This window comes from Dipodomys spectabilis, unplaced genomic scaffold (genome assembly GCF_019054845.1).
Source record: "Dipodomys spectabilis isolate Male_0828 unplaced genomic scaffold, ASM1905484v1 ptg000043l, whole genome shotgun sequence".
Taxonomy (NCBI): domain Eukaryota; kingdom Metazoa; phylum Chordata; class Mammalia; order Rodentia; family Heteromyidae; genus Dipodomys; species Dipodomys spectabilis.
The window spans coordinates 26,877,853-26,905,750 of record NW_024870720.1 but is presented as its reverse complement, the minus strand read 5'-3'; the positions used below and the strand labels follow the sequence as shown (position 1 = coordinate 26,905,750).

General features: G+C 39.3%; 1 protein-coding gene across 2 annotated transcripts in view; it reads right to left on the bottom strand.

Annotated features, from left to right (window-relative positions):
- The window catches only part of Slc4a4 (solute carrier family 4 member 4), a 315,411-nt gene extending 287,721 nt beyond the window's left edge, over positions 1–27,690 (bottom strand). For both annotated transcript variants that reach the window (XM_042678216.1, XM_042678217.1), the window contains exon 1: positions 27,617–27,690. In XM_042678216.1, the coding sequence (XP_042534150.1) occupies positions 27,617–27,689 (73 nt within the window). In that variant the 5' untranslated portion in view covers position 27,690. The remainder of the gene's footprint in view (positions 1–27,616) is intronic.
- Positions 27,691–27,898: the final 208 nt, after the last annotated feature.

Genomic DNA, 27,898 nt, shown 5'->3' with positions numbered 1-27,898 from the left:
ACATTAGCACAGGCCTAACGAGCGCGCTCCAGGCTGGGGCCGGAACCAGGCCAGGGGACCGGCGCCTGAACAAAGCAAAAAGGGTCAGAAGTGGGGCTGTGGCTCAAATGGTAGGGTGCCAGCCCTGAGCTGAAGAGCTGAGGGACAGCACCCAAACCTAGAGTTCAAGCCCACAACCAGCCCAAAACAAACAAACAAAAACACATCAGGAGCCCATAGCAGACTCCAGTATTTGGGAGAGTGCATCCAGAGCATCTGATCTTCCCAAGAGCACCCGCAGGAGCAAACACAAGCAGTCCAGGCTGCTCAACCCTTCCAAAGGCGGGAATTGCTACAGCAGAGAGCTGAGAATCCTAAGTGAATAGCAGCTGGAAATAGGCTCCCAACAGAATCCAGATCAGGCACAGACTCTCTCTACCAATACAGAATCAGCAACCAAGCAAAGACAGACACACCAAAACAAGATTGAAGAGCAGTCTCCTGAACCCCCATGCGAAAATCACAGAGAAAAATCACAAGGTTTACCACTACCCAGGACAGCAAGCTCACCTCAAAAGCCAGCAGCCACGCAGGGGAGAGCCCCAGTGGGAGCAAAGCAGGAATGGAAGACAAAAACTACATCCAAGGGTTGCTGGAGGCAATGACTCAAGAAATAAAGCGAGAAATGGATCAGAAATTGAAAGAGCACAAGGATGAACTATCAAAAGATATACAGGACATCAAACAAAAATTGGATGCAAAAATAGAAGCTGCACAAACCTCAGTAAGAAGTGAGATAAACGCCAAATTAGAGGTAATGCATACTGATATCACCTCATTGAGAGGTGAGATCAGTACTCTGAGAACCAACATTGAATCCATAAAGGGATCCATTTCCACCATGCAAACCACAATAGAAGCCACGGTCAACAGAGTGAATGAAATGGAAGGTAGAGTGTCAGATACAGAAGACAGAATACACCAACTGGACCAAAAAGTGACAGATATGGAAAAATCACTCAAATTAAACCAAAGGGAAATTCAAGAGCAAGCAGATAATGCTAAAAAATTTAACCTTCGCATAATCGGAGTGGACGAAGGTGAGGAATTCCAGAGCAAGGGAATGCAACACCTATTTAACAAGATAGTCAATGAAAATTTTCCCCACCTCAAAAACGACCATCTTAACTACATCACAAAAGCTTATCGAACACCCAACAAGCAAGATCCCAGGAGAAACACTTCTAGGCACATAATAGTAACAATGATGGATCTGAATAATAAGGAAACAATCCTGCATGCAGCAAAAATGAAGAAGGAGCTATACTACAACGGGAAAAAAATTAGAATCACTGCAGATCTCTCCACACAAACAATGAATGCAAGAAAAGCCTGGGAAAGCACCATACGAGCCCTGAGAGCCAATAACTGCCAACCCAGACTGATATACCCGGCAAAGCTAGCATTCACATTCGATGGAGAACTGAAAACTTTTAATAGCAAAGAAAAACTAAATGAATACATAAACATTAAGCCAGCATTACAAAGAATTCTAAGAGGGGGGACACAACCTGAAGAAAGCAACCAGGAACTGGGACCTGCCCCAAACAGGCATTACTCAAAGTCTAACTGAGCAAGCACAGGAGGAAAGGAAAGAAGAAAAACTTAGGAAAACGGAATGGCAGGGACAACAATGCATCTCTCTATACTTTCTCTTAATATAAATGGGCTGAATTCGCCAATTAAAAGAAAACGAACTGAGGACTGGATCAGAAAACAAGACCCATCCATCTGTTGCCTTCAGGAGACCCACCTCTCAGCCAAACATACAAACAAACTCAGAGTGAAGGGGTGGAAAAGGATCTACCAATCAAATTCCCCCAATAAGAAAGCAGGTGTAGCTATCCTGATATCTGACAAAATAAACTTTTCATTAAAATCAGTACAGAAAGACAAGGACGGACACTACATATTAATAAAGGGAACAATCCAAGAGGAGGATATAACCATCATCAACTTATATGCCCCAAATATTGGTGCACCCAGATATGTTAAACAAATGCTCTCAAACTTACAGAATAAAATAGATCCCAATACGATAATACTAGGAGACTTTAACACGCCACTCTCACCAAAGGACAGGTCTACCAACCAGAGGATTGGTAAAGAAGCTACCGAATTAAGTGAGGCCATACTTCAAGCGGAATTAACTGACATCTACCGAGTATTTCACCCTAAAACAACACAGTACACATTCTTCTCAGCAGCTCATGGAACTTTCTCCAAAATAGACCATATCATAGTTCATTCAAGGAACTTAAGCAAATACAAAGGGATCGACATAATCCCCTGTATCCTATCTGACCACAGTGGAATCAAGCTAGCTCTCAATAACAAAGCATACCGCAGAAATTTCTCTAATACATGGAAATTGAACAGCACACTCCTTAACAAGGCCTGGGTAACAGAAGAGATCAGAGAAGAAATAAAGCATTTCCTAGAACTCAATGAAAATGAAAACACCTCACAAAGAAACTTGTGGGACACAGCAAAAGCAGTCCTGAGGGGCAAATTTATTGCCCTCAGTGCCCACATCAAGAGAATGGAGACAGACCAAGTAAATAATCTCATGTTGCAACTAAAACAGCTAGAAAAACAAGAAAAAATGGGACCCAAAGCTACTAGACGAAGCCAGATAACCAAATTGAGAGCAGAGATTAACCAATTAGAAAATCAGAAAACCATAACCAAAATAAACCAAACAAAAAGCTGGTTCTTTGAAAAAATAAACAAAATTGATGGCCCGTTGGCAAGATTAATTAAAAAAAGAAGAGAGGAAACCCATATTAATAGGATTAGGGATGCCACGGGAAACATCACAACACGCACCCAAGATATCCAAACAATTCTAACAGACTACTTTCAAAAGCTATACTCTCTAAAGGAAGAAAATCTGGCGGAAATGGATGCATTTTTAGAGAAATACAAGTTACCCAAACTGAGCAAAGAAGAAGTTAACCAATTAAATAAGCCAATATCCTATAATGAGATACAGGAAGCTATCAAAAGTCTTCCAACAAAAAAAAGCCCAGGACCAGATGGATTCACAGCAGAATTCTATAAGACCTTTAAAGAAGAACTAATACCCATACTCCTCAAGCTCTTCAGAGAAACAGAGAAGGAGGGAGCTATCCCAAACTCATTCTACGAAGCCAATATCACACTCATCCCCAAACCAGGCAAAGACCCAACCAAAAAGGAGAATTACAGGCCAATCTCCTTGATGAACACAGATGCAAAGATCCTTAACAAGATTCTAGCTAACAGAATCCAGAAACACATAAAAAAAATAATACACTATGATCAGGTAGGCTTCATCCCAGAGACACAGGGATGGTTTAACATACGTAAGTCAATAAATGTAATCCAGCATATCAACAGAGCCAAGGTCAAGAATCACATGATTATCGCCACAGATGCAGAAAAGGCCTTTGATAAAATTCAACATTCATTCATGCTAAAAGCTCTGGAGAAAATAGGAATAGAAGGAACATTTCTAAAAACAATAAAAGCCATTTATGACAGACCAATAGCCAATATTATACTTAATGGGGAAAAGCTACAACCAATCCTCCTAAAAACAGGAACAAGGCAAGGATGTCCACTGTCTCCACTCCTCTTCAACATAGTCCTAGAACCCTTAGCCAGGGCAATAAGGCAAGAAAAAGACATTAAAGGGATCCGCATAGGGAAAGAAGAAGTGAAACTATCCCTTTTTGCAGACGACATGATACTATACCTCCACGATCCCAAAAACTCCATCCCCAAACTTTTAGAAATCATAAGTCACTTCGGCAAAATAGCAGGATACAAAATAAACCCACAAAAATCAGTTGCCTTCCTATACACTGATAACGCACAGGAAGAGAGGGAAATAAAGGGAGCAACCCCATTCACAATAACCTCCCAAAAAATAAAATATTTAGGAATTAACCTAACCAAAGATGTAAAAGAACTATTTAATGAGAACTATAAAAAGTTAAAGAAAGAAATTGCAGAAGACACTAGGAAATGGAAAGACCTCCCATGCTCCTGGATAGGCCGACTTAATATAGTAAAGATGGTGATACTTCCAAAACTAATATACAAATTCAATGCAATTCCTATTAAAATCCCAATGACGTACATCACTGAAATACAGAAAACAGTCCAAAAATTTATATGGAACAACAAAAGACCTAGAATAGCCAAAACAATTCTAGGGGATAAAGACAATATGGGAGGGCTATCCATGCCGAACTTCAAACTCTACTACAGAGCTATAATCACAAAGACAGCATGGTACTGGCACAAAAACAGACCCGAAGACCAATGGAACAGAATAGAAGATCCAGATATAAATCCACAGGCCTACAGCCAGCTGATATTCGACAAAGGAGCCAAAGACATACAATGGAAGAAACACAGCCTCTTCAACCGCTGGTGCTGGGAAAACTGGGCAGCCACATGCAGAAAACTAAAAGTGGACCCCAGCCTATCACCATGCACCAACATCAACTCAAAATGGATTAAAGACCTTAACATTAAACCTGAATCTCTGAAACTACTGCAGGACAGAGTAGGAGAGACACTTGAACTAATAGGCACAGGAAGGAACTTCCTGAACAGAGTCCCAGGGTCACAAGAAGTTGGAGAGAGACTCGACAAATGGGACTACCTTAAAATAAAAAGCTTCTGCACAGCTAAATCTATCGCAACTAAGCTAGAAAGACAACCAACTAATTGGGAAAAAATATTTACCAGCAATATATCAGACAAGGGGTTAACATCCTGTATATACAGGGAACTCAAGAAACTAATCCCTCCCAAACCTAACAAACCAATTACTAAATGGGCAAGGGAACTAAAGAGGGACTTCTCAAATGAAGAAATAAAAATGGCAAAGAAACACATGAGGAAATGTTCATCATCCCTGGTGGTGAAGGAAATGCAAATAAAGACAACCCTGAGATACCACCTTACCCCAGTCAGAATGTCCCACATCCACAAATCAGCCAACGACAAATGCTGGAGGGGATGTGGAGAAAGAGGAACCCTATTACACTGCTGGTGGGAATGTACACTTATACAACCACTTTGGAAAGCAGTCTGGAGGGTCCTTAGAAAGCTAAAGATTGACCTCCCTTACGACCCAGTCATACCACTTCTAGGCATCTACCCTGAACAACAGGAACCAATATACAAGGACACGTGCACCTCCATGTTTATTGCAGCACTGTTCGCAATAGCTAGGATATGGAAACAACCTAGGTGCCCCACCACAGATGAATGGATCCAAAAATTGTGGTATCTATACACAATGGAATATTATGCAGCCATTAGAAATGACAAAATAATGGCATTTGCAGGGAAATGGATGGAGCTAGAAGGAATCATGTTGAGCGAGGTAAGCCAAGAACGAAGAGACAAACGGTACATGGTCTCCCTCATAAGTGGATGCTAAATCCAAAAGGTTAGGTGATACGACAAAACTAACAGGACTTAAGAAACAAAGAACTCCCGCTCATCTGGTTGAACCACTACTAAATATCCTCATGCTGCTGATCACAAATATGGTACATAACATGTGAACACTGTTATATATTACAGACTGTGGTAGACAATTTGCTCCAGGGAAGTTAGAATGAACTTGTGACTTTGAAATTATGTAATCATTTAATCACAATCAAAAAAAAAAAAAAAAAAAAAGAGAACCTCGGGGAAGGGAGGGAGGGAGGGGATGGTAGGGGGAAAACAATGGAGGGGGTAACAATGTTCAAGAGGAAGTGTACTCATAACCTCACTCATGTAACTGTAACCCTCTGTATAGTAGCTTTACAATAAAAAAAAAAAAAAAAAAAAAAAAAAAAAAAGAACATAGCTCAATGGTTTTGGTATATTTACAGAGTTGTACAACTGTCATCATCATATTTAGAATTTTAGAAACTGTCTGCCAATTTAAAGAATCCTTCACACTCATTTCCAGCTGCTCTGCTGCCAGTCAATGTGCCACACACCCACGTTTTATACTCTCAGTGATGGCCTTCAAGGAAGCCATAACTCTCTAGGACTCACATGGCTATAAACTCTTTGTGGGAATCCTCGAGGCATGGTAAATAGATTATGCGTGGTAAGGAAGGTATTGTCTTCCAGGAACTGCTGGAGAAAATCACTGCACAAAGCTGAGCAATTTCTGACCTCAGAGTGCCCTCCTTCTCTACCTATATTATTGGTAACTGTTTTCTCTTTATGGTTCTGGGATTAAGTAGACCATGAGGAACTAGGATGATGACTGCTGCATGACCAAGTATTTCTCGAGCAACATTCTGCTCTTCAGCTTCCTTGCTCATGAGAACAAAGAAGAAGACAGGCTTGCTTTTGATGGGCTGGACAAGGTAGGCATGCTTCCTGAAGTAATGACCAAATATTTAGTGAGTCATATGTATTAAGTAACAAAAACACCACAGAACTCAGATGGACAGAACACCTGTCTTCACGATCAATAAAGCAACATTCCTGCTGAAAAGACCATCACTGTGGGTGAGACTATCACAGGTTAACCTCAGTATTTATTTTCATTAATGGTGCTTTATCTGTCTCAGAAAAATGTCAGGAAAATTAATGGCTATTTTTATATTATGACTCTCAAAATGACTGCAGGCTCGAGGGAACAGAAAAATTGAGCATGTCGTGTTGTTTTACATGTAAAAAAAAAAGGAACAGTTTGATAGACAGGCTTTCCAATCCTTCAAGAAGTCTAAAAACTAGTAAGATGCTCAAAGAATCAAGAACAGTTACCTACTTAATATAAGAGGCTTTTTAGGCTCAAATTTAAAAATCCTCTGCTAGAAATTATTGACTTGCAATAGTTTTTTTTTAAGAGCAAAGCTTTTTTAAAACAGCAGTAGTACATTAGGAAGAGGTGACTCTGTGTGTGTGTGTGTGTGTGTGTGCCTGTGTGTGTCTGTGTGTGTGTGTGCGTGCGACAGTCCTGGAGCTTGAACTAGGAACTAGGCACTCACTGTCCCTGAGCATTTGTGTTCAAGCTAGTGCTCTACCTCTTGACCTCAGCTCCACTCCCAGCTTTTTCTTTTTTTTTTTTTTGTCCATTGTAGGGCTTGAACTCTAGGCCTGGGTGCTGTCCCTCAGCTCTTCAGCTCAAGCCTAGTGCTCTAGCACTTGAGCTACAGCGCCACTTCCGATTTTCTGAGTGGTTTATTGGAGATAAGAGTCTCATGGACTTTCCAGTCCGGGCTGGCTTTGAACAGAGATCCTCAGATCTCAGCCTCCTGAGTAGCTAGGATTATAGGCATGAGCCACCAGCACCCAGCCTCCTAGCTTTTTTTTAATGCTAAATTAGGGATAAGTATCTCAAAGACTTTTCTGCTTGGGCTGGCTTCAGAATCATGATCCTCAGATCTCAGCCTCCTGTGTAGCTAGGATCACAGGCATGAATCACCAGTGCCTGGAAGAAGAGGTGACTATTGTAAATATTACTAGAATAAAGTTTATTCTTGCTACTATAAAGTTAAATTCCTGGGATCCACATTTGACAGTGTTCACTCAAGTATACAGTCAAGGGCACTGAGTCCTTTATTTGCCACTTACCGTAATATCATGTGGTTAAGTAAGTATCCTACATGCCTTGCAGTGACAGAGGGTAGGAGTTCCCAACACATTCAAAATGTCTTGGAATGTGTCACAATCCACATCAAAGACAGCACTGCTGAGAAGCAAACATGGCTGTCCTGCTTATCTCTGAGCATCAGAATCATTACTGTGTAATTCTTGTTTATTCCCAGAGAGTACAGAAAGCCCAAGCAGAAAGTACAATGAAATTGTCACTTCCAAATCTTCTAATTCCTGAAATAGTACAGCCTACTACATTCTTGTGGTTATTGCTCTAATGTTTTCAGGCAAACTGGAGACTCTTCTACTTAGTAATTCCATAGTGATCCAACTTAAGGTGGCTCTCACTTATACCCACTTTACTACTTAGGATGATTCAGAACTTGGAAGAATCAAACAACTTCACAAGCCAGCGAACTAAAAATTTAGCAATTTAAAGATTCTATAGATGACTTGCTGGTTAACAACATATGCATGTGTTGGATAGAGGAAGGATCTTCCAGTTCCTTCCTGGGAAGCACGTTGCTGTGTTTACTATGATACATTCAATGGACAGCAACCATAACAAATGCTTGTAAGCATGCCAGTCAGTCACAGCTGACTCTTCTTGCAACTCTGTGATCATCCCCATCATGCAGGAGCAGAAAACACTGTTTGGAGAGATTTAGGATGCTGTCACAGCTAGCCAAGTGTCCTCTCCATAAAATACCACAGGTGACAGCTCAGGTGTAAGGACCAAGAAGGGCTTTATCATCTCATCAAGGGCACCATCATTGCTTGAATACTTTTTCAACACTATATTCATCCCATCAACCTTATAATTGTTTGCTTCCTAGTATAGAGGAAGGAAGCGAAGAGGTGAATTTTAGGTCAACTTGTAGTGGGTCCACAGTTCCATGTCATTCATGATACACTAAGCTCAGTCTTCAATGTTACTTTCATTTCACCCTAAGCCTATTTTAGAAAAAGGCAGCCTATAATTACTTTTACTTGAGATTTCAGCACTATGTTTTAGCTGAAGGATCCCCAAAGGAGAGGTAAAATCTCTGATCGCTCCAGTGCTCCTCATTCTCTCCTACCTAATCCCACTCAGCCTCCCAAATACATCTCTAATTAGACATCAAGAAATGGTTTTTATCTATTCTTTCTATAATCAAGTGAATTTCTATTTCATCAGTTCAAAGAAAAGATCCCAAAACATATAGCATATTCATTTTTCCAAAACCAGTAAACAGCATTCCCAAAATAGTTCAATAGTGCCTTCCCTGTCTTATTTAATGTTAACCTGGTTTTATGACAAGATGCCTAAAGCACATTGATAACTATCGACAAGAAAATGTAAGGAAGCAACATTGAGACATTTACTCTTTTCTTAATTGTGAAAAGAAATATGTTGAAGAGGAGGTAGAGAACTAGATAAGTGCTAGATTGCCAAAAGGTGCTGCTTTACTTCTTAGACTAAAAAACTCAACTAGAAGTATAGGTACAAGAAAACTTAGAGAGAATGGGGGAAAGGACACGGGAAAAGGCAAAGTTTGATAGACAGACTTTCCAACCCCACAAGAAGTCTATAAAATAGTAAGATGCACAAAGAATCAGAAACAGTTACCTACTTATTATAAGAGACTTTTTAGGCTCAAATTTTAAAATCCTCTGTTAGAAATTATTGATTTGCAATAGTTAAAAAAGAGCAAATTTTTTAAGCAGCTATAATTCATAAGGAAGAAGTGACATTGTGTTTGATGTCATTCAAAAGGAAATGCACTCATTACCTGAATCACATAACTGTAACCCTCTGTATACCACCTTTACAATACAACGTTTTAAAACAAAAATATAAAAAAACTTAAATTCCAGGCACTTTTGTGAAGCTGCCAAAAATCTTTTTTTTTTAAATTCAATGCTTATGTTTATTTTTTTAATTAGAAGTACATTTTTATTGTGAAAACACAAAAAATCTTTTTAAATATGTTTTTTATTGTAAAAATACTGTACAGAGGGGTTACAGTTACATGAGCAAGGTAATGAGTCCATTTCCTATCAAGCATTGCTAACTCCTTTGTTTTTCCCCTACAATTCCTTCCCTCCCACCTCCTCAACTACACTCCATCCCCCCTCCACTCCTCCTCTCCCTCATCACTCCCTACCTAAATTATAAAGTTTGTTTTCAACATAGTATCTTGTACATCTCATTGTTACTATGAGATGTTACCTGTATTGTTACCTGTATCCTTATTTCAGCATTTTGTTATTTCCCTTCCCCTCCCCAAATTAGAAAAATGAAGGGCACTGATATCAAATACAGTGAAAACAGAGGTTATACCGTGGGGGTGGAACAAACAAAGGAACAAAAAAAAAGAAAACCACATGGTACATTATAAATACGTTAGGAACAATAGCAAGAACGAAAACACCACTTCTGTCCCTATCTTGGGGTTCATTTCGCTTAACATTATCTTATCTGGTCATAAATACATAGCTTTTGACCTTTTCTGCTTGTCCCAGACATATACTAGATATTGCAAATAAGGGAAACCATGGGACCTATGTTTGTTTGGGCCTGGCTTACTTCACCTAATATGAGTTTTTCCAAGTCTTTCAATTTCCTAACAAATGGGGCAATGTCATTCTTTCTGAGGGAGGCATAGAATTCCATATTGTGTGTGTGTGTGTGTGTGTGTGTGTGTGTGTGTGTGTGTGTGTGTGTGTATGCACACAATATATACAAAATGGAATAAATATTTTATATATATATATGTATATATACCACATTTTCTTGATCCATTCATCTACTGAGAGGCATCTGGGTTGGTTCCATATCTTAGCTATGCTAAGATAAACAGAGTTGTGCTGGTAGCTTTAGTATGGCCTTGTTCGTGATCATTTGGGTAAATGCCCAAAAGTGGGATTGCTGGGTCATAGGGGAGCTCTATGTGAAGTCTTTTGAGGAACCTCCATACTGCTTTCCAAAGTAGTAGAACAGGTTTATACTCCCACCAGCAATGCAGTAGAGTTCCCTTCTGGTCACATCCCCTCCAGCATCTGTTGTTATTAGAGGTTTTGATTCTAGCCATTCTAACTGGGATGAGGTGGAATCTCAATGTTGTTTTGATTTGCATTTCTTTTATGGCTAGAAAGGCTGAGCATTTCTTCATGTGTCTATTGGCCATCCTTCTTTCCTCTTCAGAGAAGCTTCTCTTTAAGTCTTTAGCCCACTTGTTTATGCGGCAGTTGTTTCTTTGAGGATTTGTTGTTGGGGGATTTAATTTTTCGAGTTCCAAGTATATTTTAGATATGAGACCCTTGTCCATTGTATGGCTAGTGAAGATCTTTTCCCATTCCGTGGGCTTTCTATTGATCTTGCTAGCTATGTCCTTTGCCATGCAGAAGCTCTGCAGCTTCATGCAGTCCCGTTTGTCCCTTTCTTTGATTTGGTGTGATTCTGGGTCTCTATTCAGAAAATTTTGGCCTGTGCTTAGAAGACCTAGGGTTTCTCCTATTCCTTCCTGAAATGTTTTCAGGGTGTCTGCTTTGACTTCAAGGTCTTTGATCCATTTGGAGTTTTTTCTGGTACAGGGTGATATATAGGGAGCTAACTTTAGTTTTCTACAGGTATTTAACCAATTTTGCCAGCAACATTTACTGAAGAAGAGACTGCCAAAAATCTTTAAGGCAAGGAGGTTCTACATTAGGTACTTCATATAAGAAAGACTGGCCTACACAATCCTTAGACTTAATAGACGAGTTTATATAACCCCTAAATTTAATAAATGTAATTCAAATAAACTGTTAGCTTCTCATCCACAAATACATAGAGTGTCCATTGGCAACTGTAGTGAGATATCACCAAACTAGCATTACTAATTTACTAGGGCTTAAATACCAATTCATGAAAAGGAAACCCCCTGTCAAAGGCATGATATAATTGCAGCTGAGTGGGGAGGGAGCGTAAGCCAGCTCTTGATGAAATGCTTGGATCAGAATTCAAAATTTGTTGAGCACCAGGGGCTCATGCCTAGCTACTCAGGAGGCTGAGATCTGAGGATCATGGTTCAAAGCCAGCCCAGGCAGGAAAGTCTCTTATCTTCAATAAACCACCAGAAAACCAGAGTTGGCGTTGTGGCTCAAGTGTTAGAGCGCTTGCCTTGAGCTGAAGAGCACAGGCACAACACCCAGACTCAGAGTTCAAACCAGATGGCTGACCAAAAAAAAGAAAAAAAAGAATTGGGGAAACTCTAGGGTTCCTTGGCACAGGCCGAAATTTTGTTAATAAAGACCCAGAAATACAACAAATCAAAGAAAGGTTGAACAGAGTTTCTGCATGGCAAAGGACACAGCTAGCAAGATCAATAGAAAACCAAGAAATTGGGAGAAGATCTGTAACCCCTCTGTATGGTATTTTCACAATAAAAAACTTATTAATAAAAAAGAAGAAAAAAAATCTTCACTAACCATACATGGGACAAGGGTCTCTCATATCTAAAATATACTTAGAAATCAACAAATTAAATCCCCCAACAACAAATCCTCAAAGAAACAACTGCCAGATAAACAAGTGAAGAGGAAATAAGAATGCTCAATAGACACATGAAGAAATCTCAACCTCTCTAGCCATAAAAGAAATGCAAATCAAAACAACATTGAGATTCCACCTCACCCCAGTTAGAATGGCTATAATCAAGAACTCTAGTAACAACAGATACTGGAGGGGATGTGGCCAGAAGGGAACCTTACTGCATTGTTGGTGGGAGTATAAACTTATTCAACCACTTTGGAAAGCAGTATGGAGGTTCCTCAAAAGACTCCACATAGAGCTCCCCTATGACCCAACAATCCCTCTTTTGAGCATTTACCCAAAGGATCACAAACAAGGCCATACTAAGGCTACCAGCACAACTCTGTTTATTGCAGCATTATTTATCATAGCTAAGATATGGAACCAACCCAGATGCCCCTCAGTAGATGAATGGATCAAGAAAATGTGGTATATGTATACAATGGAATTCTATGCCTCCATCAGAAAGAATGACATTGCCCCATTTGTTAGGAAATGGAAAGACTTGGGAAAAACTTATATTAAGTGAAGTAAGCCAGGCCCAAAGAAACATAGGTCCCATAGTTTCCCTTATTTGTAATAGCTAATATAAGTCAAGGACAAGCAGAAAAGGTCAAAAGCTATGTACATATGACCAGATAAGATGATGGTAAGTGAAATGAACCCCAAGATAGGGACAACTTGTTTTTTCTTTCTTGCTATTGTTTTTAATGTATCTAAAATGTACTATGTGATTTTTTTTGTTTCTCTTGTGTGTTCTTCCCCCACTGTATAACCCCTGTTTTCACTGCATTTGATATCAGTGCCCTGCATCTTGTATATATACATTTTTCTAATTTGGGGAGGGGAAGGGAAATAACAAAATGCTGAAATAAGATACAGGATGACCCATTGTAACAATGAGATGCACAAGACACTACGTAGAAAATGAACCTTACAACTGGGCAGGGGGAGAGTTGAGGAAGTGGGGAGGGAAGGGATGGTAGGGGAAAAACAAAGGAGGAGCTAACAATGCTCGATAGGAAATGTACTCATTACCTTACTCATGTAACTATAACCCCTGTGTACACTATTTTTACAATAAAAACATACCAAAAAATCTTCAATGCTAATCAAAACAACACTGAGATTCCATCTTATCCCAGTTAGAAATGGACACTATCCAGAAAACAAACAACAACAAATGCTGGGGAGGATGTGGCCAACAGGGAAAACTAATACACTTTTGGTGGTAATATATAAGCTTGTTCAACCACTCTGGAAAGCAATATGAAAGGTCTTTAAAAAACTAAATAGACCTACTCTATAACCCAGCAATCCCACTCCTGGGTACAAACAAGATTACAGTAAAGCCACCAGCACAACCATGTTCACTGCAATACTATTCACCACAGCCAAGATATGAAATTAGCCCTCAGTAGACAAATGGATTAAGAAAATGTAGTATACACACACAGTGGAATTTTATTCATCTGTTAGAAAGAATAATATTGTACTATTTGTAAGGAAATGGAAAGACATAAAAATTATACTAAGTAAAATAAGACAGACCCAGAGAAACAAAAGTTACATGGCTTCCCTCAATTATGGTAGATAGAATACACTTATAAATCTATAAGTAAACACGTAGGGTGATATGCAAGTGTTTACAAATAAATTAACTGATGTATAACAGACTCTTTGGAGAGCTCAAATAGTGATCTTTTAGACAGACTAGGTCAAAACCCAACAAAATGAACACCAGGAAATAGGTAGGTGAGGTTAAAGGGAGACAGACAGATAATAAAGGGGAGAAATCGGTGAGAATGCAGTCAAGACTTCACTGTACATACCATAAAATTAAGAAAAGTAAGGAAAGGAGTAGGTCAAATGGGGATGAAAATGTTGAAGGAGGTGACAATGATCAAAATGCATTATATTCATAAACTGCTTTATTGTATGGTATCTCCTTTGTATAATTACTTAAGGATAATTTTTTTAAGTTTTTAAGTAAAAAATATTTTAAGAATTTGGACTTTGTAGTTTGCTATCACATACACTTAAGATCAGGCATGCAAGCAAACAAATAGTAAAAGTAATTTTAGAAGAGAAGGCAAGGAAGTACTTTGCTTCCCACTGAACTGCCTGGGAATTTTATATATTGAAGGGCTCTCAGAAATCCTCAAGGCAACTTGAGGTTCCCCATGCAAGACTGATAAGAAATCTCACCTTGTTACCTGATATTTACTGAGCACAGCACTTTTAATATTTGATATTTGATCATGATGGCGATAACAATCTCTAGGTAAGAACAAACAACTTTAGAGACAATGTCTCAAAGTTCTGAGAAGCAAGCTTATGGTTCTTACTTAGGCTAGTCTTTTTTTTTTTTTTTTTTGTAGATCATGGGGCTTGAACTCTGGGCCTGGGTACTGTCCCTGAGTTTTTTAGCTCAAGGCAAACACTCTACCGCTTGAGCCACAGCGCCACTTCCAGTTTTCTAGTGGTTTATTGGAAATAAGAGTCTCACAAACTTGCCTGCTCAGGCTGGCTTTGAACCGTGATCCTCAGATCTCAGCCTCCTGAGTAGCTAGGATTACAGGCGTGAGCCACCGGCAGCTGGCTATACTTGGGCTATTCTTTAGCTATCTACTTTCTAAATGCTCATTTTAGCAAAAGAATTCTAATTATAATCTTCAAACCAAAAGGGCTCTGCTGGAGACATGGCTCAGTGGCAAGAGCTCCTGCTTGGCAAGTTCAAACCCCAATGTAGGTAAAAGGGGGAAAAAATGTTAAGGCATACAGCCAGATACCAGTGGCTCACATCTTTGATTCTAGCTACTTTGGAGACTAGGAATGAAACTATAGTGAATAATGTCCAGCCCAGGTAGAAAAAAAAATGTGCAAGCCTCCTTGTCAACATATAGCTGGGTGCAGTGGAATATTCCTGTTATCCTAAACTATATGGGAGCCTGAGATTGCCTAGAATAATAGTTCTAAACAAGTCTAGACCAAAAAAAATGGACAGGATTCCATCTCAATTGAGAAAAACTGGACATGGTGATATGTGCCTTTTATCCTAGCAACAATATAAAGTCTAAAACAGGCAGATTATGGTCCAGATATATGTCCAAACAGAAAATAAGACTCTATCTTTAAAACTGCCAGCAAAAAGTACAGAGGTGAGAAACATGGTTCAGCAGTAGTACACCTGCCTAACAAACAGACCCTAGTTTCTAACCTCAATATGACTTAAAAAAAAAAAAAAGGAAAACCTTAAGACCTAAGCACACACTGAAATTCGGTGTTCATTGTACTTTCCATCATTAATCTTTGATGATTTAGACAAAGCTGGCTGACAGTATAACAAGCCTAGATTCATGAACATGTTTCTATAAATACAACTCAATCATGTCCAATGGTCAAAAGTTAGTTGAAAATATCTAACATAGGAAGTTATTAATTTCTTCTTAAAGGCATTTTGGGAAACTACCTTAATGAATATATAAAACTTTGTATTAGTTTCTCGTATATATAGGAAGGGGAAACAAAGGAGGAGGCTACAATGCTTGATAAGAAATGTATTCATTATCTTGCCCATGTAATTGTTACCCCTCTGTACAGTATTTTCACAATAAAAAAAAAATCACAGTTAAGAGTTTCCTGCTCAGGCTGTCTTTGAACCTTGATCCTCAGACCTCAGCCTCCTGAGTAGCTAGGATTACAGGCCGTGAGCCACCGGCGCCCAGCAAGATAAGATTTCTTTTAATAGCCCACCATGGCTTTTTTCAAAATAAATAAATAAATCACAGTTAAATAACTTCAAAACTGAAAATATTTATTCTCCAAAGTAAATTTAACTGCACTTTGACAAAAATCTTTTATATATTCGCATATAGATATAAAATATGCCTACATAGAGATCTAGATAGATATTTTATAACTATCTGTATGAAAAAGTCCTCCCACTTAAACTGGCACACAAAGGTTCTCTTGTCAGTCTTAATCCCATTTTTCCTTTCAGTCTCTAAACAGGAAACTTTCTCGATGTCTGAGGCTCTTATAATAACTTGAGAACTTGCTCTGTTCTCCAGACTATGCATCCTAAGCAGGGCAAAGGAAACAACCTAGGATCTACTCCAAACTCATCTCTTGCTGGCTCTTTTAACCTCTGTAAAAAGCTTAACACCTTCCATAACCTCAAACTTCACTTACTCTCTTCAAGTATGTGCCTAGCAATCTCTACTCTGCTGTGGGCAGAGCTTCCCAGACCATTCACAATGTGTATTACATAGTGAATATTAACCACCAGGAACTAGGTCTTGTCGGTTATTTCCCTTGGACAAGATCAGAAAAGTAGAGCTGGGACCACCAGCACTAAGCAGCGAAGCAGTAAGAACAGAAACCCAGAACCCCAAAAGAGTTGCTGAATTTTAGTGCATAACACCACATATGCCGTCAGGCAAAATCCACCTGTAAGCCAAATGTAGAGAACTGACAGTTTGCATTTATCTCTCTTATGGCCCCCATTTGCACATCTGAATAAAAAGTAGAGTTGGAAGACACAAAACAATGGCTATTCTAACAGTCACAGATAACCGGATTTGCAATTGCAGCCAGAGAGGCAGCTTAGAGAGACACATAAATGCACACATTCATGCTCTCATTCCACACACATTGTCCATCTCTGACCCTATTACAGTTTCTCTTTTTGAAGTGGCCTAAGCCCCGGCTGGAAAATAGGAAGACTAGTCTTTGGTTACTATAGACAGATAATCCCCAAAATAGACAATGCACTCATGGCTAATCATGTATAAACTTTCTAATATTAGTTACACAAATCCCTTCCATCACACTCTGCATATAACTAAACGAGATCTCACAGGCTATGACAATCACCAAAAATGCGTACAAGAGGCATGATCACCTCTTACGCTGATGCCAGAATCGTCATGACCGTGGTTTGCCACCTGTGCCCAGAAAAAGAGGACTACATTCACTGACTCAGGCACATATCATCATACTTTGAGCTGACAAGCATAAATATTACCTAGTTCACTTTCTATATTTTCCAATGAGCTAACTGAAGCCAAATAGCCAGTTAATGAGATACAAAGACAAAGATTCCTCTGGTGCTCCTGGATACATACTTTCCCCTCCCACATTCGACTACCACTTACGTACGCAGTAACCTACCCCACCCCCACCCATCCCCCATTATCTGCAACATACACCTAAAAATGAGTGATGACAACCATCAGCCTTTCAAGTTAGTAATAATCTAGAAGGAAAAAAAGGCTCAATGATTCTCTACAAATCTTTCTGCCTTACAGAATTTCAAGTTTAAATCCATGACCCTTTGTGCCATAAACTGTCCCAGAAAAGGGAAACATTCTCATTGAGACACCTGCCCTCACACTAATCACTTAGACTCATTACAATGATGCGGACAAATGATGCAGTTGGCCTAGCCTCTCTCTCACCTTTCCAAAAGCTCTTCCCACACCTTTGAGACTTCTCCTTCCAGTTCTTCCCGCTTCCTATTCTTCCAGTACTTCCTCTAGTTCTCCTTCATCCCCCTTCTAAATTCCTTTCTCCCTCTAGAGGAAACAGACGCCCAGCATACTCTTTGAGACAGCGCCTAACTCCCTCCCCCAAGACCTCTTCCTAGTTAGCTCCTGAAGCAAATCCTTTTAACTTTCCCACGACTCATCGATCTCTCTCTAAGGCAAGACATAGAACTACATTCTTCTTAAGATTCTTCCTAGTTCCAGAAACTGCGGCGAAGTTCCGAATATTTTAACTGGTCAAGTAACAGAACATATACAAGGAAAAGCCACTATGATCTCAGTCTCTTCCCAACTTCTCACGATGATCACTTTCTCTTGAGTACTCTAACTGACTCCAACCATACTCCCGTCTGACATGACACTCACATTGCAAAGGAAGACCACCAGTCTTACCTCCTTTCTGCCTGATCCAGTGCCCACTGATTCAATTCTCACACTACCAGAGTTCTGGTTGCTTTCAGAGCTGGTAATCCTAGCCTCCCTATAGAAGGTATCTTCCCTTGGCCTCAGAGGACCCATCTTTTCAGTTTTCCATCTACTATGTCTGTTCTTCCATGTCTAAATACTGGAACTCTGAGAGCCCAGTTCAGTCCTCTTTCTTATGCTAGCTATGGATCTAGAGCTTCCAGATTTCTGTCTCCAACCCTGTCCATTCTTCTTGGCTCCAACTTGCATGACAATGCCTACTTGGATATCTTAGGTGCCTCAAACTGAATACACTTAACAGGTTAAACTTCTATCATCCTCCACCACTCCCTCCAGTGTTGTTTCCTTACAATTTTTCTGGGCACTGGTAGCTCAGGCCTGTAATCCTAGCTTACTCAGAGGGCTGAGATCTGAGGTGTACAGTTCAAAGCCAGCCCAGGCAGGAAATCTGTGAGACTCTTATCTCCAATTAACCACCAGAAAATCAGAAATGGCATTGTGGCTCAAAGTGATTAGAGCATTAGCCTTGAGCAAAAGACAGCACTCAGGCCCCAAGTTCAAGCTCCACTACTGACAAAAAAAAAAACATACCATTTTGTCTATCTGTCCAACCATCCCAACTTCTCTATCTATAAATCCTAGGATACAACTCATCAGTTTCTAACTCTTACATTCTTGTCCAGCCAAACTTCATCTCTCAGTTGAGTCTTGGCAAGTTCTCTCACTTTTATCATTACCTTCCTGGATTGTTCTCTATTCAGCCACCAAAGAAATCTTTCTCAAATGCAAATCATGTCATGTCATTTCTCTGCTTAACATCCTTAACATCCAGTTCATGCTCAGCAAAATTCTAAACCTTTGGCACAAAAGACCACAAGTTACTGAGATCCTACCTTCCTCAGGACAGTATCTCAATGTCCACCGAACTCGACCCCATTAACAAACTCGACCCCATTAACCTTTTTGTCAAATGGGCCTAACTCGTTCTCTGTGATGTGTCTCCAGAAAGGCCTGAGAGGGAATGCTTCCTGTGTTATGCATCTAGCTAACTCCTGTTCATCTTTTGTCTCTCAACTCAATGTTACTCTGTGGGAGATCTATTCCATAGTCTCCCATGTGAACTCACCCATGTGCATGATATAATCTCCAAATCAATATACCAACATATATAATTTTTTGCTCTTAAATAGTGGCTGGCTTTTTTGGAATAACAAATTGTGACTTTAGTTGGAATATGTTTTCACACTCACTGATACCTGAGAGCTGGCAGAAGTTACATGTTAGAACTTACACCTGCTATTCTTCTTGCTGCTTTGAAAAGCTTAAGGAAGAAAAGAAGCATTATTCTTTGGTTATATTAAAGTGAGTAAGAAGAGTTATTATAGGTGCTAATCAACTTGTGTGTTGATTACTAAATATTAACATTTCAGCTTTAGTCTGAAAGTGTTAGGCAGTCACAGCAACCACTAGTGAGAAGTTCGTGAGCATAAAGATAGATTATAAGCAAGGATTATATCCAAAGGAGGTAATATCTTGAATTTATAGTGTACATTCTGGAGGTTTCAAATAACTATACTTATGTTTGTAGCAAAACTAGGAAATGAATATGTAAATGCTATCTTTTTACAAAAAAAAAACACACAACCTTTGAGACTCAGAATAATTGATCAATTATTTTCTACAAATATCCAGGTGTTTTTCAAGGATTACCCAAGAATCCATAGAGCATCTCCAGTGGAAGCATAGGAAACAAGCTCTTAGCTGCACTTTGCACAAAGTAACCATGACCACAGGAGGATGAGTCTCCTCATGTCACCCAGCAAGACAGTGACAGAGCCAGGAATAGAAATGGGACCTGAGACTCCTGGTACCTTGCCATGTTTCCTAAGCTACAGCAGACTGAATAAAAGCAAGTGAAAACCTGAACAATCAGATACTGATCTAATTTCCCAAATACATGTATCCTTTGGATTCAATTAAGAGCTTGCATTCTACATCAAAGACATTTTTTTATTTTGCAGTACAGATAGAATTTCTTCTTGAAAATTGAATAACCAACAGAGGACTTAGGTGATTGACTTAAACAATCTATAAACATATAATTTTGGTGCTTTAAAACTGATATATTGGCCAATCTTATAAAATCCTTACAACGATCTTATAAAAACCCTATTTCCAGAAGTTTTCACCTGATAAACTTTATTGAGCATTCGACCTTCAAAATATTCAAAAAAGTTTTATCTCCTGGGGTTTAAGTAGAATGTTCTGTCAGAATCAACCCTGTAAGAAGAAAGGGGAACACGCTGGATATTGCCCTACAGATAGCTGCCTTCTAATTCTAGCTGTATGGAAAGGTAAAAGCAATTAACCAGAATTAAAAGCTTCTCCAGCTATTCAGAGACAGGAATTACTTCAGTCACCCATACTGCTGATTCAACTACCTTCATCACCTTTCATCCCACCTGTCCATCAACAGCTTTGGGAATACAGTGTTCAGAATCTTCCATGAACCCTAAATGCTATCAGCCAAAACCGTCAACTAAAATAGGGCAGAAATCTAACAAAATCTCACCAGTAAACTCACCACAGAAACAATAGAGCCTTGACTGATCTTTATTCTGTTCTAACTCTGCTCACCTGCAGTAGGTCCAATTTTCGATTCCCCAAGGATTCTGAACTCCACAAAGAAAAAGACTCAGAATCATTGGGGGAAATATTTAGCTCAGGCAAGGCTACATAGTATTATTTCTATACTGTTGCATAATCTCATTTAATTGGCACCTCAATTACATAATAAGCTAGTAGGGAGCTGAATTATTCTACCTTGCAGGGGGTTGAGTGTACATGTTTGTATATTTATACACATATCTGAATCTTATCTCCTCATTGGTGGGACAATGCTAAACACTTCAGTCTGTTCTCAGGAGAAACAATGTTGCAGCCTTTATTAGACAATATTATTTTACCCTGTATGTAATTATAGTTCACTCTGCTTCTTTTTGGAAAAGGAGGCAATTTAACAAATTAAGGACAGTATGTTCTAACTATGAAAATTTAGATTTATATCCAAAGCTAAAGACAAACAGAATGATCACAAAGAGAAACAGACAATAACTAGTCCTTGGGAAATTTGACTTGACCTTTCTGGCTTATATGGGAAGCAGTAAGGAAGCATGGCTAGGAAGGCCCAAGTTGGATGTTAGAAGAAATTAAGTAAACCAGTAGAAAAAATAAATATTAGCCAACTAGAAATTTTAGAATGATCATAATCATTGGAAATTATTGATGAGACTGTATCTGTCAGACAGAAGAACAATGCAGAGTGGTATAAAGTACAGCCAGGACATTTGGAGGAGGAATTATCAGGAGTTCTATAGTTGAAAGGTATGTTCTACTGTTTCCATTTTACTGGGGGGGAGGGGGAAACATAAGCTCCAAGTCCTAAGTGACTTCTTCTACAATGATTATACAATTGAGTAAGCCTTGAACTTTTGTTCTCAAAATGATACTGAGCCACTTTGCTTTAACAACACATGAATAAAACAATTTGGAGATACTCCCAGTGTAAATATAAAACAATATGTCTCACTAATATGACCAGATTGGGGGGGAGAGCTTCTATAAAAAGCTCAATCCACGGGCAAAATTACTCTGAGTTTACTATTTCAGAATTCCTAAATGGTTGCAAAACACAAAGTTCAAAGTTAAATTTGTTATGGCTTTATTGCCATAAAAGAATGTCAACACTTAAGACCAAAAAAAAAGGCTTCAAGGGGGGCTTCCACTCATATTATGTTACCAGGGAATTCCATAAATTGGAAAACTAGGAAAGGATGATGTCTGATGCTAGTTTCAAAAGTTCATGGAGGGCCAGATATGGTGGTGCACACCTATATTACCAGCTACACAAGAGGTATAATGGTTGAGGCCCAATATTAGACCCCAGGCAAAAAAAACACAAGTAACTACCAGGAAAAGAACTAATGCAAAAACAGAAGAAAAGTGCTAAGGGCATGGCTTATGGTTATGTGGAAGAAGGTCTGCCTTGCGAATTCAAACCCCAGTATTGCCAACAAAGAAAAAGACAAAAGAAAACAAACTACCATCAGATTTCCTTAAAAGAGAAGAAATCTATATGTAAATATTTAACTTTACTGACTACAGCAGGAGATGTCAGGGGGCTACAGACCTAAGCTGAAGATTTTAGGACCCCCTGCAGGCATTCTGCTGAGGCTGAGGCAAAAAAAAGAAAAATAAGCAAACAAACAAACAAGGAGTTGGGAAAGATCTATAGAGGTTCAGCCTGTCTTGAGAAAATCAAGTTGCTATTCATTGTTGTAACTTTTAAATAGCTTGTGGTGGTTCTTTAAAGTTTCCTAAAGTATAGATGGATGAATTGTTTCTTTTAAGAAGGCTTTTCCTTACCAGTATTTGCTCCAGGTTTCCTCCCTACACTCTGTTTCTGAGCAATCAGAATGAACAGAGAGAAGAGGTCAACAAAACCCAACTGCAATCCTACACTTATCACTGCCCACAACAGCCCAGCCCTAACTCGGCTCCTCCCTGCCCTTCTACTAGGTTTTCATTCACTCCTTCTTGGCAACGCACATTTTTCTTAGATGTGCAGGTCCTGGGACTTGAAATCAGTGCCTTCTGTGTTCTACCACTTAAGACACAGCTCCACTTCTGGCTTTTGGTAGTTATTTGGAAATAAGACTCTCACGAACTATCCTTCCTGGGCTGGTTTTGAATCCTGATCCTCAGATCTCAGCCTTCTGGGTAGCTAGGATTATAATTGTGAGCCATCAGGGCCTGGTAAAAGTGCATTTTTTGATCACTGTACTTATTAACATATATCTACTAAGTCCCACTTTTTCTTAGAATACTGCCTCCTCCCGTTCACATGAGTAGATGATCATAATAGTCTCTAGCAGAAAAAAATAGATTAAAACCACTAAGATATCAGGTCTGTAAAATGTTGAGGTCCTCCGAAAGACAAAAGCTGTCATTTCATCATTTTAGCCTCTGTCTTCAAAGGGGCCTCTTTTTCTTTTTTTTAATTTTTATTTATTTTTTATTGTGAAAATACTGTACAAATGGGTTACAATTACGTGGGCAAGATAATGAGTACATTTCTTATCAAGCATTGTAGCCTCCTCCTTTGTTTCCCCTTCCCATCCCTTCCCAGCCTCCCCCCCCCCAAAGCATAAACTGATCTTTGTAAAATCAAAAAGGAAGTAATACCAAGGATGAATTAGAGATTATACCTCATTTGACTAAGAGTAGCAAGAAAATCAAATGTTAAATTAAAAATTTAACAGATACAGAGGATTACAGAAGTAATCTTATGCTTTATTTAGTTTATAATACATATTTATGCTTTCTTTTTAACAATTACTTAGTATCTATTCTGTTCCAAACTCTGTTCTACTTTTCTATTTTGATTGCCTTAAAAAGTCTTCTCAGACATCAGTGCTTATGACTATAATCCTAGCTATCCAAGAGGCTGAGAATTGAGGATCACAGTTGTAAGCTAGCTAGCCCTGGCAGGAAAGTCCATGAGACTTATATCTCCAAAAACTGCTGAGAGAGAGAGAGAGAGAGAGAGAGAGTCAAACTGTGGCTCAAGTGATAAAATACTAGCCTTGAGAAAAAGAAGTTCAGGGAAAGCACCTAGACCTTGAGTTCAAGCCCCAGGACCAACACACACACACACACACACACACACACTAGACCCAGGACCAACACACACACACACACACACACACACACACACACACACACACACACACACACACACACACACACACACACACACACACACCAGTAAAAGTTTGCAACAATACTCTCTTAATGACCAACAGTAAATATTCTTCCATTTGACAAGTAAGACTACCAGCCTCAACTCTGAAGGAAGATGGAAACCACTGCCAAGTGTCAAAACAGCTTTAAAATGACCAAGAGGTTTTGGGCATAGAGAAAGGACGCAACCCACATCATCTCGCTGTAGGCTGTTTGCTGAGGTGCAGGCTGGACCTGGTGCTAAGAAGAGGCCCCCTCCTCGTGAATTTAAGAGTTGCCCCAGCTGCTGGGGAGTTACCTATGCTAGCAGAGCCAAGGCCTTATCTCAAAGGATAAGGTGGAGTTTGCCTTTTCCCCTATTGCGAAATAGGAGACTATTAAGTAATCTGTTTATATCATACAGATCCAAGATCATAGCAGGTTTTTTTTTTTCTTAAAGAATGAAACATTCGTAGCATTTCCTCCAGGAAAAAGCTACCTGAGACTCTTGCTTCCTATGTGGGTCTGGGCTCACCCTACACAATTTGACAACCTCCTCTATATAGGAAATAAAACATGAGCAGCTGCTCTTCATGGTCAACATTTCTGGGTCATTCTGGCAACATCAGTTTGGTGTCTACAGACTAACTCTGGTAGCAAAAGCCTTTTGATACAGAAATGAATATTACTATCTGAAACACGAACAGTTTTCAGTCAGCTGGTATCCAGTAACCACTCCTGGCACAAAATGCTAACCTTGCAAATATCTTACAGTAGCATAAGATAACCAATCCAAGACCAGAACAAAAAGCTTTGATTTATTTTAAAGAGTAAAACCTGGCACTTGGTTTCCTTTTTCTGAGAGTGTATCGCTAAGCCATTAGTACCTGAAGGAAAACTATGTGAAAACAAGGTTTAGATCTTTAAATATATACAACTGAGATAAATTCATTATTCAAACAAAAGATGACTCCTCTTCTGACTCACTCTATTCTTAGTGAGTTTCACAGCTGATGGTTTTCTATTGAGTTTCTAGGAGGTGGATTAAGTGTCATGCCACCCACTGAGAGGAAAGTTGAACAAGGTGAACTGAGAGCATGTTTGAAGTCTTCTCTCCTTGCTTCAGAACTACACAGGATTGGAAGAACGAAGAGAAGGCCTCTGATTCTTCTGGCCATGGGAATGAGCCAAGTGGCCAGAGCTACTGGACCTCAGTCACCCTAATGACCACTCCTTATATTACTTCTGAAAATTACTCTTTGAAAAAAAATCGAAGTTTTTAAGTATACTTTCGCCCAGTGTGCTGCAATATACTTTAATCATGTTCATCCTCAAAGCAAGAGAAATAGCTTCTTGGATAAAAGGAAGCATAACTGCTATTATATCATAAGGCATTCCAGCTCCTTGGCCTCTGAGCTCCTAATCCTTCAAGGACACCATTTATTTCTCCCATAAATGTACTAGAAATTCAGCTCTTCAGAACAGCAATAACATTTTGCTTTCCTTCATTTACACCATTCTATGGGATTAAAAACCTAAGGACTGGAGGTATGGCTACCATGTGAGTGGAAAAGCCTGAGATGGACTCATATGGTTGAGAAAAATATTTCCACTTGCAATGTCCATCTTTAATAAACACTTTGAAAACCGAATCATCTCTTCCTTTCCTCTCCATAACTGGAACAATGGATGTGCCATCAAATTTGTATCCATTTCAACTTCTTTATACTGCAGTTTATGCTAAAATTTCAGTCCTCCAACCCCTATCGGAAGAGCATAGGAGTGTAAAGGGGAGGTGAAGTGGGGGATACTTATCCAGATACAAACAGTTCCTAACTTAGTTTCAAGACTTCCACTTCCACAGGAGTCATATAAGAATGGGGAATTGAACAAAAACCTATGCACCAAATTTACACAACACATTCCTTAAATTTATAGGCATTTCTACTAATTTTGGTCATCTTTTTGTTTCTCTCCCTATCTACAGACTTATGTGCAATATTCATTTATATTGTGATTTACATTGCAATTGATAAGCCTCATTTTGTGCTTGAAAATCAAGGGAAATAATTCAGGAAGCACAATTCCTACTCAAAAGCTTTAAGAAATGGATACTATTCTACTGTAGTAGTGTACTGTCAATCCTATAGACCTTACAAGCTTGAGATTTACATCTCCTGTGAACTCAGCTAGGACCTTGTTCTCAAGGGAAAAAACACACAAGTGTATTTTTCCCACCTTAATTATCCTACAACTAGGGGTATGCACCCAAAGGGACATTACTTCTTATATCCAAATGTTATCACTTTAATGATTTGGCAGTAAAGGACACTAACAGCATTACTACAATGAAGATTTACCATCACAGATTACAAAACTCATGAGAAAAAAAAAGTTTCACTATTTTTCCTTCTCCAGCTTCCCCACAGTCATGCTGTAAAAATGCAAGGAACCCATCAAACAATATGAAAGAAAATACTGCAGTTTCCATTTTTCTAAGAAACTTGGGCATCACATTCTTATTATTCAGTCTCAAGAGCAGAAATGCAGAAATGAGGGGAGGGCTGCAATTCTCCACAGAACACAGGCAGAAGAAACTCACTAAAAGAAACATGAGAAACAGCATGACCACCCACAGTGCTGAGGCTGTTCTAGGTAGAACTGGAACATCACTTGTCCTGGACCTGAGGTTCTATCTGCTTGAAGAAGGACTCCAAAACACATAAGACCCACCTCTCTTTCCCAGCTCTCACCTCCAATACTTGGGGAGACAGGAAATGCTTATCAAAATGAAACTAGTCAGACTTCTATCTCCAAAACACCTACACAATGTCTCTCAGGTGGTTTTAATGGAAGTGATCGCATGGTCCACCTGCAAGTTTTATTTGAGTACTACCTAGAACCCTGATTATTTTAGAAAATCTCACTGTCAATAGCAATATATTGTATCTGTGATGCCCTGCCATCTTACTATCAAATCAGTAACACTGTTCCCACATTACTGATGAGTCAAGCGAGAAGACCATGAGGTCCATACTGAGAGCATCCACACCACCAGGCAAGACAGAACTCTTCTCTGACTTCAGTGTTCTCTGGGGAACATTAGTGACAGGGGTCCTGGGGATTTCTTAGTTAAGCCTGCTTGTCTCTCATTTCCTAGCTAAGACCTCTCCACGTTACTACGCTTCACAATCATAGCTTATACCCATTTTCTCTACAATGGTGTCATTCTCCTTCTGCAGCATGTTTCTCTCCTGTGCCAACTACAGAAAACAGAATATTAGAGGGTGCTGCCAATATATTTATGTAAATCTAGCAGCTTTCTGGAATTAGTCATTGGAACGTGATAAATCTGATCTAGTAAACTATTAGTTACTGGTGGACAGGCAGAGTTAACATAAGCATCTCCTTTAAAAAAAATAACCCAGTTTAGAAAAACCAGGTTGAGATCAGGCTGTCCTTAGTTCTGAGGGTCCAATAAAGTTTTTTGAAATTACTTTCTGTGTTGAAGCAAAAATGTAGAGAATAAAGAAACTCCACAGACAAGGTTTGGTTTTTAACTTTAGAAATGTGATCTCTGAAATGGGCAAACGCTATATATACCCACAGAGGCATATATACACGATGTCACCCCATCCCCAAACCCCAGCCAGCTCACCTTCTACTTCTTCTTCATCACACACATGCTTAAGGAAGGAAGCCCCTCTGTCCAGGACAGCTTCATCCTCCATCCTATAGTAATAAAAAAGAAAAAAAGAATGCTCAGACTTCTCCTGGAGTGAGCCACTCGATGCAGCCCAGCTTTGGGGCAGGTTAACCTGCAAGCTGTTGTTCATTTTAACAGGGCAGAGTCGCTCTTCCTCTGGTGGCCACAATACTCTTCTTTCAGGCAGCTCCTCTCGTCTGGTGCTGGAGAATATGCCGACCCCACATAGCTTCA